General features: G+C 47.2%; 1 protein-coding gene across 2 annotated transcripts in view; it reads left to right on the top strand.

Moving 5' to 3' along the window:
• The first annotated feature begins 1,534 nt into the window (after nt 1-1,534).
• LOC105559713 (Fanconi anemia group J protein homolog) overlaps nt 1,535-17,403 on the top strand; it is a 53,391-nt gene continuing 37,522 nt past the window's right edge. For both annotated transcript variants that reach the window (XM_012008220.1, XM_012008221.1), the window contains exons 1-3: nt 1,535-1,898; nt 2,119-2,704; nt 2,788-2,899. In XM_012008220.1, coding sequence (XP_011863610.1) covers nt 1,807-1,898; nt 2,119-2,704; nt 2,788-2,899 — 790 coding nt within the window. In that variant the 5' untranslated portion in view covers nt 1,535-1,806. The remainder of the gene's footprint in view (nt 1,899-2,118; nt 2,705-2,787; nt 2,900-17,403) is intronic.

The raw sequence follows: 17,403 nt of genomic DNA on the forward strand, positions 1-17,403 counted from the left end.
CCAAAAATTGTAAAATATAAGTCATTCTTATGCATTAAACGTTTTATTTAGTTGGGCATTTAAATGATGAAAGCGCACAAGATCTTCGCGAGAATAAACTTTTAGAAAATTTTAAATTATTCTTCTCTAATTATTATTTCGAAATTACAGAAATATGACACAAAACGATTGAAAAATGAACTGAAGAAAGGATAAATTTTACACAAAAGAAAAAATATTTACCGTAAAGTTGCTCCGCCGGTGCCCGATGCCTTTTCCAGGCCTCCTCCTCCACTCAGGCTGTTCTCTGGCACACTCGCGAAAACACAAAGATCGTTCGCGCGATTGTACACTCCCGTATGCAAAGCCCATGTGAAAATACGTATTTTGTCCCGTCAAGTTCGCCTCCACTTCGAGTCGACGAGTATTACACCCGAAAAACTGAAGTGTGGCCATCGACAGGAACGAATACTTGTTCCTTAAATGAGCTTTGAAAAGTCTTTGGTGCGATTATCTAAACGGCACTCCCGAACGCGACGAGAACGGAAACTTTGTTATACGCGCACTTTTAAATACGCGATTCACGATTGACAAGTGTTAACATTTCTCGTACGAGACGATTGAGATTCTCGTGGGAAATGATCGCGTTACGACGAGCGACGCGAAGACACGCGAAACACCCGCCTCGCTCGACTGAATCGCACTAACTGATAAACTGTTTTTCGACCGAGGTGTTAACGACGCTACGTCATTTCGTGGAATTCGGCGCTCGGCTCTCGGCCGAGTTGTTTACGGCGCTCGGCCAAAAAAAGGTCACGCCGTACGCAGGATCGTTCGCGCGGCGACAATTGAACGAGTCTGTTGTGCCCGCGCCGTTCCGCATAACGTATTATCCTCTCTTGATACGCGCTCGCGACAAGTACGGAAGGAAACCACGATCGGACGATTGTGTCCCGAGACCCGATCAACCGTCAGCTTCATCGGCGTTATCGCAGACTGGGGGTGCAAACTCATAGAGCGAAACGGTGTAAGAAAATCGCGGAACGACAGCTTCGACCAATCACGAAAACGTCGGAACACTCGCGATTGGTCAAGGCTTCCCAGTGAGAAATGATTCGTCGATCGACGTCGAAATGATGTCGAATCGATGTCAATTCGACGGTGTCGATGTCGATTCGACGAATCATTTCTCACTGGGTTCCGTTCCGCGATTTTCTGCGTACACCGTTCCGCTCTATGAGTTTGCACCCTGAGAATATCCGCAGCCGCGTTCGCGCTTAGGCTGATGGCACGGAGCGATCCGTAATTTCCTCTCGGGGGAAACGTTCGTCGCTAGAAAACCGCGCGAATAGAAACGCCAAACTCCTCGGCGAGGAGGTGACGCGCCGCGTACGCGACAAGCGCATCGTAAATATTATTAAAGCACTGTCCGACGCTATTTAAACATTTTTGTACGAAGTCGAGTCAATATTTAGAAAACGCTGCGCGACCGGCGCGCGGCGCGCGCCTCGGCCGCGACGGGCGCGCGCGTTTGAACGAGTCACGTGACCGCCTCGTCATTTGCGCGCGACAGCGAAAAACTTGGATCGTCCGGAGCGTTCGTTCGCGACGCCGATCGCCCTGTGACGGGCCGAGGTGTTCGCGCGAGAGATTCACGCGCGGCACGATATTACGCGCGGCGGAACGCGCTGACCGAGGAGGATTTCCCGATCGATTCGGGAACGAAGGAGGAGGGGACGAGTCGCCGAGCGAGGTTAGGACGGCGGGACGAGTGCGTGTCGCGTGTACGGCGAGGCCGCATGCGTTGCGTTCCACAGGTGTCGATTGATGATTGTGATTTGCGCTATCGTCGCCGTGATCGGATTGCTCGTATGCGCGCTGCTTAGAACCAGGCTCGACGAGCGGCACGAAGATCCAAGGTGAGCGGTTGCCCGAGTGTCACGGGCGTTTTGTAGGTTAGCCTGCGTGGTCCGAGCGTGGGCGGCGTAAAGCCGCCTCGACAGGACGACGCTCGAGTCTCCGGGCTGGCTAAGTTAATCTCGGCCCGTGGATTTGACGTTTCGGCACTGCTTTCTGTACTGCTAGATATCGTGCTCGAGAGTTTTATCCGTTTGTTTACTCGTCTTTGTGTTCTTTTAGCATGAAGAGGAACCCGAGGCTGTCCCTGAGGCGAGGGAGCCAGTGCGAGGCACGAGGCTCGGTCAACGATCCAGTAGAGATCTCGGACGACGAGAGCCTCGATTTGCCGCCGAATATACAGAGTAGCAAGAATGTGATAGGTCATGGTGCAGCCGACGTCTCGAGTAGCGTGGTAGATGCTGCCGGATGTAACTCGAAGCATGTACACGACATATCGGATGATTTAAGTAGCGACGACGATGTGATAGTCGAGGATGCACCTGACAACGCCTCTAATAAGAGCCTGACGATGTTTAACTGGAATAAAAGCGTCTTCGCTACTGATGTACTGTACCAAGACATTTTTCCTAAGAGCAGCGGCTCGAGGTATACAGATTCACCCAGCAAGAGGCAAAGGCTGATGAACAATCCGCCAAGGTCCGTCAGGTCGAGCTCCAGCGACGACGACGAGTCGACGAGCTTGTACATATCCAAGAAAGATGATTCGCCGCCTAAGGTTGGAATACAGCACGAGATGCTGATTGCCGGCATCAGAGTCAAGCTTCCTGTCAAGCCGTATCCGTGTCAGATTGCAGTGATGAACAGCGTAAGTACTACGATCGCTTGGTCAAGCCCGATGTCGTCGATCCCGCAGTTTTATTAATTATGTTGGAAATTGTGTGTATGCAGCTCATTCAAGGATGTACCAAGGAGCAGAACTGTCTCTTGGAAAGCCCCACTGGCAGCGGGAAGACTCTGGCGCTTCTGTGCGGAGCTCTGGCATGGCAAGAGCAGTACAGGGGTGAGTTTACGATACGTGTGTCGATACATATTAGATGTAAGGTCAATCTGGGCAATTGAAGACTAAGGTATTCATAGTCCGTTCTTATATTTAAGATCATCTTAAGTATACTCTTAATATGTTTTTAACGAATCACAGAGCCGTATTAGCTTCTTAAGACAACACTTGAGATGATTTGGTAATAAGAATCGACTATGAATACCGGCCTAAGACTTTAGAAACATCGTGAAAAGTACGCCTCTTTTTTAAATTCTTGTCGAACGTTAGGTTCAATTTGACTCCTTTTTGAAATTCGTCCGAGTGCAATTCAAAATGTTTATGCCACTTCAACCTAATTGTACAATATAAATTATTACTTGGTCCCAATTTTACAGATAAAACTTCGATCAGCGTTTTGATTTATCTGCCACGTTAAATTGATCCTAACATTCGAGTTTTGAATATCCAATGAGGATTAAGTGGTTCCAGTGGCACTGTCAGTGATGATTATTCATGTATTTGTTGTCCACGCGTGGCCGAAAAGACTTTTTGGAACCCGCTGCCAGTCTAGTTTGAAATTGCCTCGATTAAGCCTACAACAAGAATTTGAAAAATGCCTCGGAACTTGGCCGACTGCGCCGTCCAAATTTTCGCACAATTGTTTCGCGAATTCTCAATCGGCTCGAGCACCAGGTTACGCTAAAAGTCCGCGTGCACGCTTAAAGAGCCGACTAACGCGTGCTCCCGCGCGATCCATCATACGATATTCATTAATTTCCTACCGATCGCGTTCGTGCGGCGTTTTCCGCGGCCGCGATTACGTCTGTCCTCGAGGATTTATCGCGGAGCTTCGCGAAAATTTCGTTTCGTCGTCGTATGCGACGTCTCGTGATGGCCGGTCGTTAACGTCAACCGTCCCGGCGACTTTTGTCTCGCTGTAACACGCGCACCGCCCACACCGCGGTTGCTCTCGTCGGATTTTTAACTGTCGTGCCGAATTTTGGAAATTAGGGAGTTCGAGCCGTCGTGCTTGTCTCTCCTTCGCCCCGCGGCGGGACCTCGCTCTTATTAAAGTTTCCCGAAGTTGGTCGACGTTTCGCTTATCTCGTCAGGCTTTAAAAGTTTTCCGGATAATTTCTCGACGCGACGTCATGCGATTTGTCGCTCTCGCCGGATCGTCGACTCATTAATCGCGATCCTTATTTCATATTAATATTATCATTACGTCTATAGTTTTTTTTAAGAACGCAAAAACTCGACTGGAAAAATTCTACATTCATTATAAAATTATGTTTGCTCTTTGTGAGTAAATTTGCGTGCAGGCGCGACGTGCATCGAGAGAACGTCGTTGCCTTAAACGGCGGATTTTCCCGTCGACATTTAACTCCGCTAACGCGGTCGAAATTAAATATCGCAAATTAATTTATGCGATTTTTTTCTCCCCTCGACGAAAGGACATAAAAATTCATCGCGGATCGTAAATATTGCGCGATCAATTCTCACGTATGAAACGCGCCGCGTTGCGCCGAACGGGCGAGCGTATCCAACTACAGGCGGAAAGGAGGCGCGGACCCTCGTTTCCTCGCCGAGAAAGCCATTCCCGATCGTTAGCGGTTTCTTGGCTATGATATTAATTTAAATTATTCAACCGTTTATGCGCGCCGCCGTAATAAGCCTTACGATCGCGGAGTCGCCGGTAATGTCGACTCCGCACGCGTGCATGCAGCTAATTGTTCGCGATTTCTAAACAATTAGATTTGCCTTCGCAATGCGCGCGCTGTCCCGCACCGTCCTCGGTCGTACCAGCCTGCGAAAAACAGCCGGGACGGGCGTAATCGCATTTCATTAGTACAATGCGACGAGAATGTAATTTCGTTCAATGCCGGGCGTCCAAAGGCCGCTCTTACATACATTATTCGGTCTATATAGCGATAAGGTATTGGCATCTACGTTTCCTTTAACGAATGCCGCCAACAATGCGATCTGCGCAACGTAGTACACGTAACTCTATAACGTTATGATACCTGTATACATGGCGCCATTAAGATCTACAGTGGGTGTAGTAAGCCTTAAGACGTGAGAAATTGATCAATCGCAGGCGATTATTCTCCTCACTTTCGACTGTGATTGGTCAATTTCTTAAGTCTTGGTCCAAGTTCTAGCACCGTGGACGCAGGCCTCTACGGCTTAAGACTTACTACACCCACTGTGTACCCGGCTTAAGTCCCGGTCCACAATAGGTGATTTAGGCCCGGTTTCACCAAACGTCACTTAATGTCAATTGGCTGCAGAATAGAAGAGTTCCCTTAGAGTCCCTTAGAAATTATTTATTCTGCAGCCAATCGACACGCCTGAAAATTTGTCGTACGACAAATGTAATATTAGCCCAAGTTTCCTAAGAAACTGACCAATCACAGCCAAAAATGAGGAGAATACTCGACTGCGATTGGCCAATTTCTTCGGGCTTAGGACTATTGTTAAATCATCTATTGTATTATAGATTGAGACTTAATGCCTAGTTACCCAAAGTTGGACGCGTTCTGGAACGCAATTTAAATTTCTGTATTTTTGCAGTAAATCCAGTTTGGGAAATGGCTCAGCGACTTTTGGTACTGAGCTGTATCGACAAGTTGGTTATACGAAAAGTACAATTTTAATTGCGTTCGAAAACGCGTCCAGCTCTGGCTAGACATTGGGAGCTTTCCAGCAAGCGACACAAGTCGACACAAGTGTCGTTCTGTCTTTATTATTCATTGAATGCGAAGGAAGACAGAACGACATTTGTGTCGACTTGTGTCGCTTGCTGGAAAGCTCCCATTAATGACGCTGTGTGTACACGCACCGGCATAAATGCTGTCCCTATCCTTGTGAGGTGCACGCACACAACTAGAGTCCCTGTAGTTGTGTGCGTGCACCTAACAAGGATAGGGACAGCATTTATGCCGGTGCGTGTACATCAACGGTATTGAGTTTCTGTGGAAAATTTTCTGAAAGAGTGCAGCACATCGTAATCTCATTCAAACTTTTGCATTACGCACTATTTGAGGTCGATATTTCCCCGTTTGATGCACAATCCGGCGAAGATTGTTCACTGTTTCGCTGACACGCGCTAGTTTTCTTGATCTTAACTAGAGTCCGTAATGTCGTTCGCGATCTATCGCCAGGTCTGTTATCCGTCGACGATCGATGACGCTTATCCCGTCGGAAAGTCCGACGGAGACGCACTTCCGCGGCTATGCCTTTCGCAGCTTTCTCCGAATCGCTTGCCAGCTCAGTGGCTTATCGTGCCATCATAACGTGGCATATCGCTCCTCGTGTCGACCGATCGAGGGACAATTGCTACTTGCGAGGTAAAAGTTACTTTCCGAATTTATTCGTTTATCTTTGAATCGGGATACTTTTCCGATATTAATTCTGACTTTAACGAAATATGCTTTGCCCTCGCGACTGGATTCTGGGGGACGTTGGTCAAACTCACCTCGACTCCGACGCCGAGCTATGTCGCGATGTAATTATAACATTCGGCTGAAGTGCGTATCGCGACAATGAGGCCGGAACGTCGCGAAATATTCGCCGATCGCGTGCCATTTCGAGCCGCACGAACGGCGGATTAAATGTTCCGCGATGTTAACGTCAAATTTGCGTGAGCAACGTCAAGCCCGGGAGGACGACGTAAGATGGACAGGACGTCTCCAGGAAATACGCCGGAAGGGCAGCACGAACCGTCGTCGCCTTCCGGAGTTATAGTCGCGGGCCCCCTTCCCTCCTCCCCCTTTGCCCCTCGCCGAGGCTCGTCCTCGTGACATCGCGTCACAAATCGAAAATTACCGAGCACGCGAACTGCTGCTTTTTTCTGCCTTTACGAAGAGACGATCGGAGCAGTTTCAGTATATTCAAGATTCCCCTCGTTGAAAATATCATCGCTTTTTATCGTCGTCGAATAATGTTGCATGCGCATTGCGCGGTGCAGCAGCTACGTAGAATCGAAATCGACTTATTTTACTGTGACAAGCAGCAAGTAGATAAATATATAGATATGATTAATTGTGGAAACGGGGAAAGAATGAAGCGCTTGTTATTTTAATTCGCTTTTCACAAAGCTACAAGAATTTAGACTGTAGTTTCTGTATCTTTAAAAGGCCACGCTTGCGCACTTTACGCGCCGTGCCAGATGAAATATGTTCCCGAAGAAATATCACGTGGGCAATTATCTGTTATTTACGACTCGTTTTTAGTTGGTCGACGCGCATCCCTAATTAGGCAAATCAGAAACGGAGCGACTCGATGGGAATTAGTCATGATACCGATTTTCGTATACGTGCGCAGCCAGGGATATACGCGTGCGTAGGTGTGCCGCTTTGCACGACATCCTGCTTTTCCCAGTTATAATTTGCCTTATGCTTTAAACCTGGCGCTGTCACGCTCTGCCGGAGGTCGAGTGGTACTGCTAGCCGCCAAACTGTAAACTTAGCTCGTTGGAGAGCCGCATAAATTAGGTCCTCGAAAGGGAATAGAGAATTTTCTAGCGTCGCGGTTTAATCGATACCGCCGTTGCCGTCGACGCTCCGCCGGAGACTCGCTTCGACATTTACCTTGGCTCCCTTCGAAAAAATGCAATTAAACCGAGGACGTGAACGAAGTCGAATAAACTGCGGCGCGACAGTGGAATATTCTAAAGCCGCGACACACGATACTAGTTTTCCTGCTGGATTACTTACGAGAACCAATAAGAATGCCAAGTTTTAAGCCAACGGCACACGGTACTATTTTTCCTACTGGATTGCTTACGGGAGGCAATCAGAATGTAGAGCCTTAGATCAGGTGACTTAAAGCTAAACCCTGATTGGCTCTCGTAAGCGATCCAGTAGGAAAAATAGTATCGTGTGCCGTTGGCTTCAGGCTTGGGTAAAAGAGACAATTGCGTACACGTTTGAGCTTATTCTACAATGGACGCTAAGCCGCGACGCGAGAAATCGGCCAATGACAGTCGGTCATTCTTCTCATATTTGACTGTGATTGGTCGATTTCTTGCGTTGCGGCTTAGCGTCTTGCGTTTTGCGTCCGTTGTAGAATAAGAAGCTTTAAGGCCGGATCAGACTACACAGAGAAAAAGGTTTCTTTGGATTTAGTATTCCTATTTATTTGATTGAAATTTGTTTCATTGAAACAACATATGCTTGTACGAAACATTATTTGAAGAAAAATTCGGTTGTTTCATTCGAACAATCTCTATTATTCGGTGGAAAAGATACTATTATTTGAAGTAATATCTTTCAATTAAATAATTATATTATTTGGCCGGGCGTCTATAGTGTTCGGTGCTGCCACTAGATGGCCGCCGAACTCGCATGTAAATTCGGCCAGACATATAAGCGACCGCATCAGCAGACGCAGTCTAATCGTCTAATGGTCTGTTCTTTATAGCTGAACATAGTGTACTATTATAATTCAGTGTTTATCTTTCTTCTTCCGATGAAGGGAAAATTCTAATGCAGATGGAAAGAGATGTACGTCTGTACATTTTTTCCACATATTTTCCATGAAACGGCAATGTTTTTTTTTGAATAAAACAGTAATATCATTTAGACGAAAGAGAATATGTTTTGTTTGAAATAAATATTTTATGTTTTGTTTCAAACAAATATTTTATTTCAGACAAAAATATATATTGATTCAAATTCAGACAAATGATTTGTTTGGTCCAGTCCAAATATCAAATTTGTTCGGATACAACAAAATTTATTAAATCCAAAGCTGTGTAGCAGCTGCCGACTCGGATTGGATTGGCGATTGGCGATCGTCTTCTAACCAATGAGACCAAAGCAGCCAGCGATTCAATCGACTCTTATTGGCTAGAGGAGACAACCGCGTCGACAATTGCTGGCCTGATTCGGCCTTTACACGGATCTCGGGCGTATGCGCTGCGAGCGGGAGAGGTGTTGATGGAAAGAGAATGCGGGACTTGAGGAGTCAGCCCGCGGCCACTTTGTTCGGCGAGCCGCATGCGATCCGCGAGCCGCATGTTTTACGTGCCAGCCATAGCGCCCGATTAGCTTGACGTAACATTCACCGGAGAATTCGAAAAACTTAAATCGTTCGCAGAAAGGAGGAGCGTGATGCGCCGCGGCGGTAGGAGGGAAGGGGGGCATCGAGAGGGTTGGACGAATAAATTTCCAAAGTTTATCGCGGAATCGCATGCCGGCTAATGTCACTTTATTACCAGTAGAAGACGACGGCGACGCGGAGACAGGCTCGCCGCTGTCCGGGGGGGGGGGAGGAGAGGAGGGTGGAGGCCGCGGGAAGGATAAGTTCGAAATAACCGGCAGCGATGAGACCCATTGTGCGGCAGGAAACTTGGCAAGTCATAATAATTATCGGCGAACGCGGAATTATATATTGTCCCCGTGGCAGCCTGCCGTCGTCGTCGTCGTCGTCGTCGTGTCATCGCCGTCGTCGTCGCCGCGAATTGTCTTTGCGCCTCAGCATGCAACTCCAACGGAATATGCAGCTACATGCCCTGTGACGTCCTGACATTAATAATGCGCCGGGGATCCGCCTTTTATGCCGAAGGTACCAACCGTGGTACCATCGCCGAGGACTCTTCCCAGAAGGAGCTCGCCGATCGTGCCGCTTCGTTCTCGCACGATCCACGTTCTCGCGCTCTCTTCTGGGTATCTGGGTGGCTTTTGAGGCGAGCGACCGGCCTGGGCTCGCGTATTGGTTTAACATAAATTTCGCTTAATTGCATAATTACCATAAATTTGCTTAATTATGTAATTACCGCATATAAATTGTACTTGCAATTGGAAATAACGATTGACGGTAGAAGAAAGTTTTATCGCGACATAAATTATTACGCGGTAAGATTATTTCTAATAGTCCTCGCGTGGGTGTGTCTTCTCTCTGGCGTTTCTTGGATATTCGCCGGGGTGTAAAATAGTGACGCCTCGTATGGGTGAAAATTTGAATTCGATCGCGAAATCGAGTGTCGGGACGCCCTACCGTTGATTCTTTTATACGTTCCTTCGCGACTCGCGAGATATGCGAGAGAAGAAAAGGGGGCATGGAAAGGGAAAGATAGAAACCTGGAACGGTAGTCCTGGAATGGTGCAGGGCTACCCGCAGAGCACGCTACTTGCTGTGGCAGCTTCGCGAGCAAAAGACAAAGGAGGGCCCACGCTTTCATCCGTGCCGACATTAAGGTACCTACTGTACATGCCCTTTCGGGACACAATAAGGTCCGCATGCGGGTCCAACGGATCTCACGTCTCCTGTGTACACGTATACCCTTCTCACAATGAGACTCTCTCGCTGCCTCCCCTGCCCCCGCGCCTTTTTTTTCTCCCTTCGCTTCGAGTCCTTTTCCTTCGACGGCTATGCACTTCGGCCCCGAATTCCAGGGTAAAGGATTATCGAAGCGCCAACGCGCGCCTAAGATACTCGACAAGTCGTAAAACATTTGGCGCGTTATCCGCATTCGCGATAATAAACCCGTGGCGACGTTGACTCCGCGGCTAATGAGTCTCGGTTATTTACGAACCACCTCGATGACGGTTCGGTGGAAAAGAACTCAGAAGGGCCGTTCTCTTTTTCTTATTGCGAGAGAAAATTCTATCGCGTTGTGCGATTTCCCACTCGATCGACGCGTGAAATCTCAAAAGCTTCGTAAGTCACGAAAAGCTGGCAAAATTCCGACACGATGAGAGCGTTTCTCGTACGTGTGCATCTAGGATCGACCTCGCAAAATGTATAAGCTGCCGACCGATAATAGGATGCCGGGGAGCCCTCGCGAGAGCGAAAGGTCCGCGGACAGGTCTCGCCGGTTCCGGACGGTCCCCGAGTAAGCGAATAAGATAAGGGACCCCCCGAACGAATACGGCGTGCGCCGCCGGTTCCCAACCAGTCCTGAACCTCTCTCTCGGGTGGTCCACGGCATCCCTCTACCCCACCGCGCGCTCCCTCTTTTATATTGGCCCCCTTTCTTCCTTCTCTTGCGCCGTCTCTTCTGTACCCCGCTTCTGCCGCGGCTCGTTCCCGATCGCTTCCGGTTACATCTCACGATTCCGCGCAGCTGCCAATCGATTTTAGAAAATTGTCCGAAAAGGTTAAGATAGTGTGGCGAAATATTTAAATTTGCCAGAGAAAATCAACGACGAAAAATTAATTCACGAAAGAAGAGTGTGCGAAGTCCTGTGTCCGCGATGCTGGAACTTGGTCCGAGTTCTAGTTTCGAGAAATATATGTAACCAATCAATTTGCAGCTATTCCATAAAAGCTGCAAGTTGATTGGCTGCACATTTCTTGGAACTGGAACTTGGACCGAGTTCTAGCATCGTGGACACGGGCATTTACAATTTGACGTAGACGGAAGCCGAGGCCGGAGACCCGCGCGTCGAGTGTCTGACAATTTCTTACCTCAAAGTGCGACAGTTGAAAAATATTTATAGAGAGGAAAGTCCTATCTATTGTAAAGGCCTGCGTCCACGATGCTAGAACTTGGTTCAAGTTCTAGTTTCGAAAAATGCGTAGCCAATCGACTTGCAGCTATTCCATAAAAGCTACGACAATGTTGTACAATGTACATATAAGTATCTATTATATGACGATACCATGTACAATTGTAATTTTTTTGATTAAATGAAACAATTACGAAGATTCTAAGACGGCAGTAGCGAAGCGCAATCGAATAGCCGCGATTGCACGGCCGCTTGATCGGCGGTCGGTCGATAGAAGCCACGATTCACCTCCTTCCGAGAAGGGATCCGCGATTCAAAAAGCGCCGCCCTTGCGAATTCCAAACGACCCGCGATCTTACATAATTCCACATGCTCGGCAAGACCGTCCGACGTCCTGGAATCGTCCCTTTCAGAATTTCCAGGATTCCGCTAACTATTCCGGATATTCCTACTACAGAATGGACAATCCGAGTCTTCTCTCTCGGCCTTCGGAGCCTTATCCGCTTATTCAGTTTTCCGACGTGCAAATCGGACGGGCTGGAAAAAAACATTTCTTAATCTCGTCTCGTTGGTATATTGATTTATGTTTGTTCTTCCTGTTTTCCACTTGATAATCTAACGTGACTTTTTGCGGCTGCAATTCGTAACTTTCCATGCATCTGGGCTCTCTCAAGGCACCCAGCATGTTACGCTTCGATATTCGTATATTATCGTTGCAAATATTTTACGCAAACCGGAAACTTTTGAGACCTCTTCCAATATTAATAAAAAAAACCACGGAAATGAATTATGTTGGTCTCTTAGCGCCGAGATAATTTGAAGCGAGCGCGAACTCTCGAAGCACGTTCGCCCGACGAATTCGGCCGCGCATTCCCCAATGTAATTCACGTGGAATCGATCGTGTAGAGCCTCGGTACGGGCGCTTTTCATTCGGGCGGAAATGTTTCTCGCAGGTAAATCGCGGGCGCCAGGCGCCCCCCGGGTGTGTCGGGAATCGCCCGCCACCGTTTCGCCAATCGACGCCAACATACTTGTCGTCTCTTAAAATAATGTCCGGTCGACTTGCCGGTTTTTTTCCCCCTCCCCGTTAACGACACAAACGTACAGCGATTTGCGCACGCGAGCGCATCTCGTTCGAGGGAAAATTAATGAAAATTAACAAAACCGCGCGAAAAAATGATAATCGTGCATTTTCGAGTCGACACGAATTCCCATCTCCCGTGTAAATTTCGTAACGCGCCGCGCTTTGTTGTCAGGAAAGAAATTTACTATGTTTAATATTGTTTACCGGAATGGTTCCGTGTTCATTTTATCGCTGGCTCGAGCATTGTATTAAATAAGAGCGGACCACTATCGGCAATACATACAATTTCGATATCCGACAACATCCATCGCGCTCTCTCATTATCGATACTTCCCTCTTCTCGGCGCGTAAACACGTACACGCGGAAAGAGAGAACGGCGGTGGCGGTACAGAATGAAATGTTGGTGGAACGAGGGGGGGGGGAGGGAGGGAGGGAAGGCGGAAGGATGGGAAGAAAGGTACACTCACGAGCGCTTAGTTAAGTGCAGAAACTTCTCCCGCGCATTCTGCATCGCCGTGCGCACTTCTCTAGCCTGGGTATACAAATTTATGGTGTGCATACGCACAATATGCGTGCACACGGCGTTAAACAAAAGCCGCCTGTGTGTGCGCGCGCGTGCGTACGTGCGTGCGTGCGTGCATGCGTGCGTGCGTGTGCCGATCATGAATATGTATGGGTCTTTTTGCGGAAGATACGTGCGTGTCCTTTTTGCCCCGCGCGACTTGTGTGTGCGTGCGAGATCAAAGGATGCCGCCCACCTCCCGTTCTCTCTTCATCCTCTTCTGTCGCACACACGTGCATTCCCCCCTCTTTCTATCTCTTTTTCCCTCGCGCCCCCCCTCTCTCTCTCTCTCTTTCTCTCTCTCTCTATTCTTGCATACGTAGATTACGCGACCGTGTCCTCCGTCTCGTACGCTACAGCCTTCTCTCTTCTTACGGCTGTGCGTAACGTTTATCAGCGGATGCGACAGTGAAGGCCCGAACACACGAAGAAACTTAAACAATGAGACCAATTGGTTGAAATTAAAAATTTCAACCAATCGGAATGTTCAGCTGTGCTTAAGTTTCAAAATGGCTGCTTACGTCCTCGACAGTCATTGGTCCTTTCCCTTAAGTCTTGGGCCCGGTCTACAACGAGTTGTTGCTCATTAGTCAGAGCTATATGTCGGTCCTTTTTCTTCCACCCAGAGAGGAAAAGGGTCAATATATGGTTCCGACTTAAGGAAATTCATTGTAGACTAGGCCTTAAGTTTTATTGCTCAAGTGTTATCGTGCGTTCGGGCCTTAATCCCCGCTGCTGTGTTAACAATGTAACTTTCGAAGCGTTAGGCTTATTCTATTACAATGGACGCGAGACGCTAAACCGTAACGCGAGAAATCGACCAGTCACAGTCAAATGTGAAAAGAATGATCGACCGTCATTGGCCGATTTCTTGCGTTGCAGGCTTAGGCCCGGTTTCACCAACGTTGTTTAACTGTAAGCTCAGCTTAATGCGTTCTTTGCCTCTTTTCAACTGTTACTTTAGAAAGAGACAAACGTGAATTAAACTAATTGTAAGATTAAAGTTAAACGACGTTTGGTGAAATCGGGCTTTAGCGTATTGCGTTTTGCGTCGTCCATCGCAGAATAAGTTTTACGCGCGAATGCAATTTCGTGGTAGAATATCGTGCAACTCGTGGGCATAGCGAACGCGATAGCGACAAATGGATACGGAAGGTGGGAACATTTCGGTAAGAAATACATTTTGCGGCAATCCACGCTCTCGCGGATCCCCGCTCTACGGGGCGGACGGAACTTTTAATCCGCGCGGAAACTTTCGCGACGAATGCGCGAGGCTGCAAAATTTTCGTCGGCGATGCATAGGAATGTTGCGTGCACTTTGCATAATTTTTGTTCAGCTGAACATGCGGGAGAGGGTTACGAACTCCCAGCCGCGCGGAGAATATTCCGGTTCGGCGTTAACCGACATCCGCGCGCGCGCGCGCCGTATGGGCTCTCTGGAAAAATTAAATCAACCAACTCTCGACGTTAATTTCGCGGCAATTCCGGTTCGCACGGTCTTCACTCGCGCCGGGGTGATTTTTTTTTCTGTCAACGGCGCGCCAACCGACGCGTAAAATCGCATATAAACGAGGTGAGAGTATTCCCGGCCGTGCGTTTAGGCAAAAAGGTCGGATTTATTGAAGCCTGAAGCGGAAGTCCGAAGGCGGCGTTCGTTCGAATCGGCCGCGGCTTTAAACGAGTACCGAGTACCGAGAAGGCATTCAGCCAATAACGCGCCCACAGCGCAAAGAATTCCTCGTTGCGCGCGCGTCAGCGGACCGGGAAGGAAGTGAATGCTAATTAATGACTCTTAATTCTCTTAATTGGTCGTTACAAACGCCGCCGATCGCGGCGGTCGTCCGCGCCGCCGTATCTACACACTGAGCCCGTAGCTACTTCTCGATTGTTGTGGGCTCCCTCGGAATAATCGAGCCTCTGTTTCCCACAGCGTTGCGTCTTTGCGAGCATCCCTCCTCTTTCTCGCTCTCTCTTTCTTTGCCAAGTAAACTCGATCCATCCGGTATGCGATTAATTGCGAAAAAAAGGCGATAATCTCCAATTGGTGTCGGCGAGGAGAGCGACACGGACTTCGTGGCTCCATCTGCGAACGAGTGCCGGAAATGTCTGGGGCGCGAGCTAGCTGAGACGCGAACCCGGCATACCGGGTGGGCTGCGAAGAACAGGGTGGAAAGAATGCCCGTATGTTAGAATTGTTTTTTTACGTCGTCGAGAATTTCTGGATATTTACCTATTGATGGGTATCGTTGATTTGTTTGTTGCACTTTTTATTTTTAGTTTGTTGTACTTTTTATTTTTAGTAGATTGCGAAAAACGTATCTCGACAAAGTGTTAAGAACTCGCCGTTTGTTATTCCTTCGTATTTATAAATTTGTCATATATTAAGTAAACGCAGTAACGAAGCGAAATCTAGTCTCCTTATTAGACAGAGTAATGAATGTCACTTATGTTTGACAATGCCCCTCTTTCTTCTCTCCTGTATTTATTCTATCTTCGCATCTTCTACCACTTGTCGCGGAATTCATTAACGAGCTGCCGCCGTGTCTTCAAAAACTTCGTTCTTCATTATTCGTCGGTGATGGCATTCATCGTCAAAGAGATCTCTTACTCGTCAAAGAGTTTCATTCTGTAATTCTACATATCGAAGGGAAATTATTGCACGCATTTCCATATTGCATGAGGCAAACAGGAATATGAGTTTCGATTGCACTCGTGTAAAATCCATTATGGATTAAGTCGGATATTAGGAATCGTGAAACGTGTACGTACACTAATTACAGGATCTTCCTATGTGAAATGACATATATAATTTAATAGTCACTTTTACTGCATAAATTTGATTGTGAATAGTTTTTAGAAAGACAGCTCTCCTTCTAACGACTACAAGAAAGTTATTCTGAGCAGTTGAAAATATTTCAAATTACTTAAATGCTCCTTAAAGGATGTTGGAGTGATTCTGCACCTTTTGCACCCTTTGCTCTTAAAACTGTCAAATCACGAAAACACTTGTGTAATATACAAATTATGTGGGTTTCGTCTACAGACCGACAGTGTTCCACTATTCGAACTAGATCGGAGAACAGCGTGGTGTCGTTGAAATTAAGTTTAAAAGTTTAACAAAAAATCTATTCACTCGAATAACTTATAAGTTATGTATTATAACTTATTCGAGTGAATAGATTTTGCGTTAGGCTTTTAAACTTAATTTCAATGATACCACGCTGTTCTCTGATCTAGCCCGATTAGTGGAACAGTGTCGGTCTATAAACAAAAGCCACATCATTTGTATATTACACAAATGTTTCCGTGAATTGGCAGTTCTGGATGCATAAAGTGCAAAAGGTGCAGAATGTCCCCAGCATCCCTTCACATTCAAACAGTGCGGTGACCTGAGAAATTAAAACAGAGAACAGCGTGGCATCGTTGAAATTAAGTTTAAAAGTTTAACAAAAATCTATTCACTCGAATAAATTATAGGTTATGTACTATAACTTATTCGAGTGAATGGATTTTGCGTTGGGCTTTTAAACTTAATTTCAATAATACCACGCTGTTCTCTGATCTAGCCCGATTAGTGGAACAGGGTCGATCTATAAACAAGAGCCACATCATTTGTATATTACACAAATGTTTCCGTGAATTGACAGTTCTGGATGCATAAAATGCAAAAGGTGCAGAATGTCCCCAGCATCCCTTCACATTCAAACAGTGCGGTGACCTGACAAATTAAAACAGAGAACAGCGTGGCATCGTTGAAATTAAGTTTAAAAGTTTAACAAAAATCTAATCACTCGAATAAATTATAGGTTATGTACTATAACTTATTCGAGTGAATGGATTTTGCGTTGGGCTTTTAAACTTAATTTCAATAATACCACGCTGTTCTCTGATCTAGCCCGATTAGTGAAACAGGGTCGATCTATAAACAAGAGCCACATAATTTGTGTATTACACAAATGTTTTCGTGAAAGCGGACGCAAAACGCAACGACGGCAAAGAGTTGTGGTACCACGTTCGTTCGTTATACATATAACAGAAATGTTCATATTGTAACGCCGTCGATAGCAACGTAAGGATGAGACAGGGGGCCGAAGTGACTTCTCATCGTGGGCGGGTGTAATGCGACCCTTGCTGAAGGAGATATCAGGACGATGACGACGTCGACAATGTGAAATTAAAAATGCGCCTGGAAGCGAAAGGAGGTGAGAGTGGAATGAAGCGGGGCTTGGGTTTCCGTGCCCGAGCTTCCATTCGCGGGCCCGCGATACTCCCGACGATGCCGACGAGGAAAACAATGCCGGGAATCTGCGTCAATGCGCTCTTCAGCGGCATTTCATCGACGACGACGACGACGATGACAACGATGAGGACTTCCTTGTGACGCTTATGCCATTCCCCCTTGTCTGTCGTCCTGCCCCCCCC

This window comes from Vollenhovia emeryi, unplaced genomic scaffold, assembly GCF_000949405.1.
Source record: "Vollenhovia emeryi isolate VEMERY1.0 unplaced genomic scaffold, V.emery_V1.0 DF939259.1, whole genome shotgun sequence".
Taxonomy (NCBI): Eukaryota; Metazoa; Arthropoda; class Insecta; order Hymenoptera; family Formicidae; genus Vollenhovia; species Vollenhovia emeryi.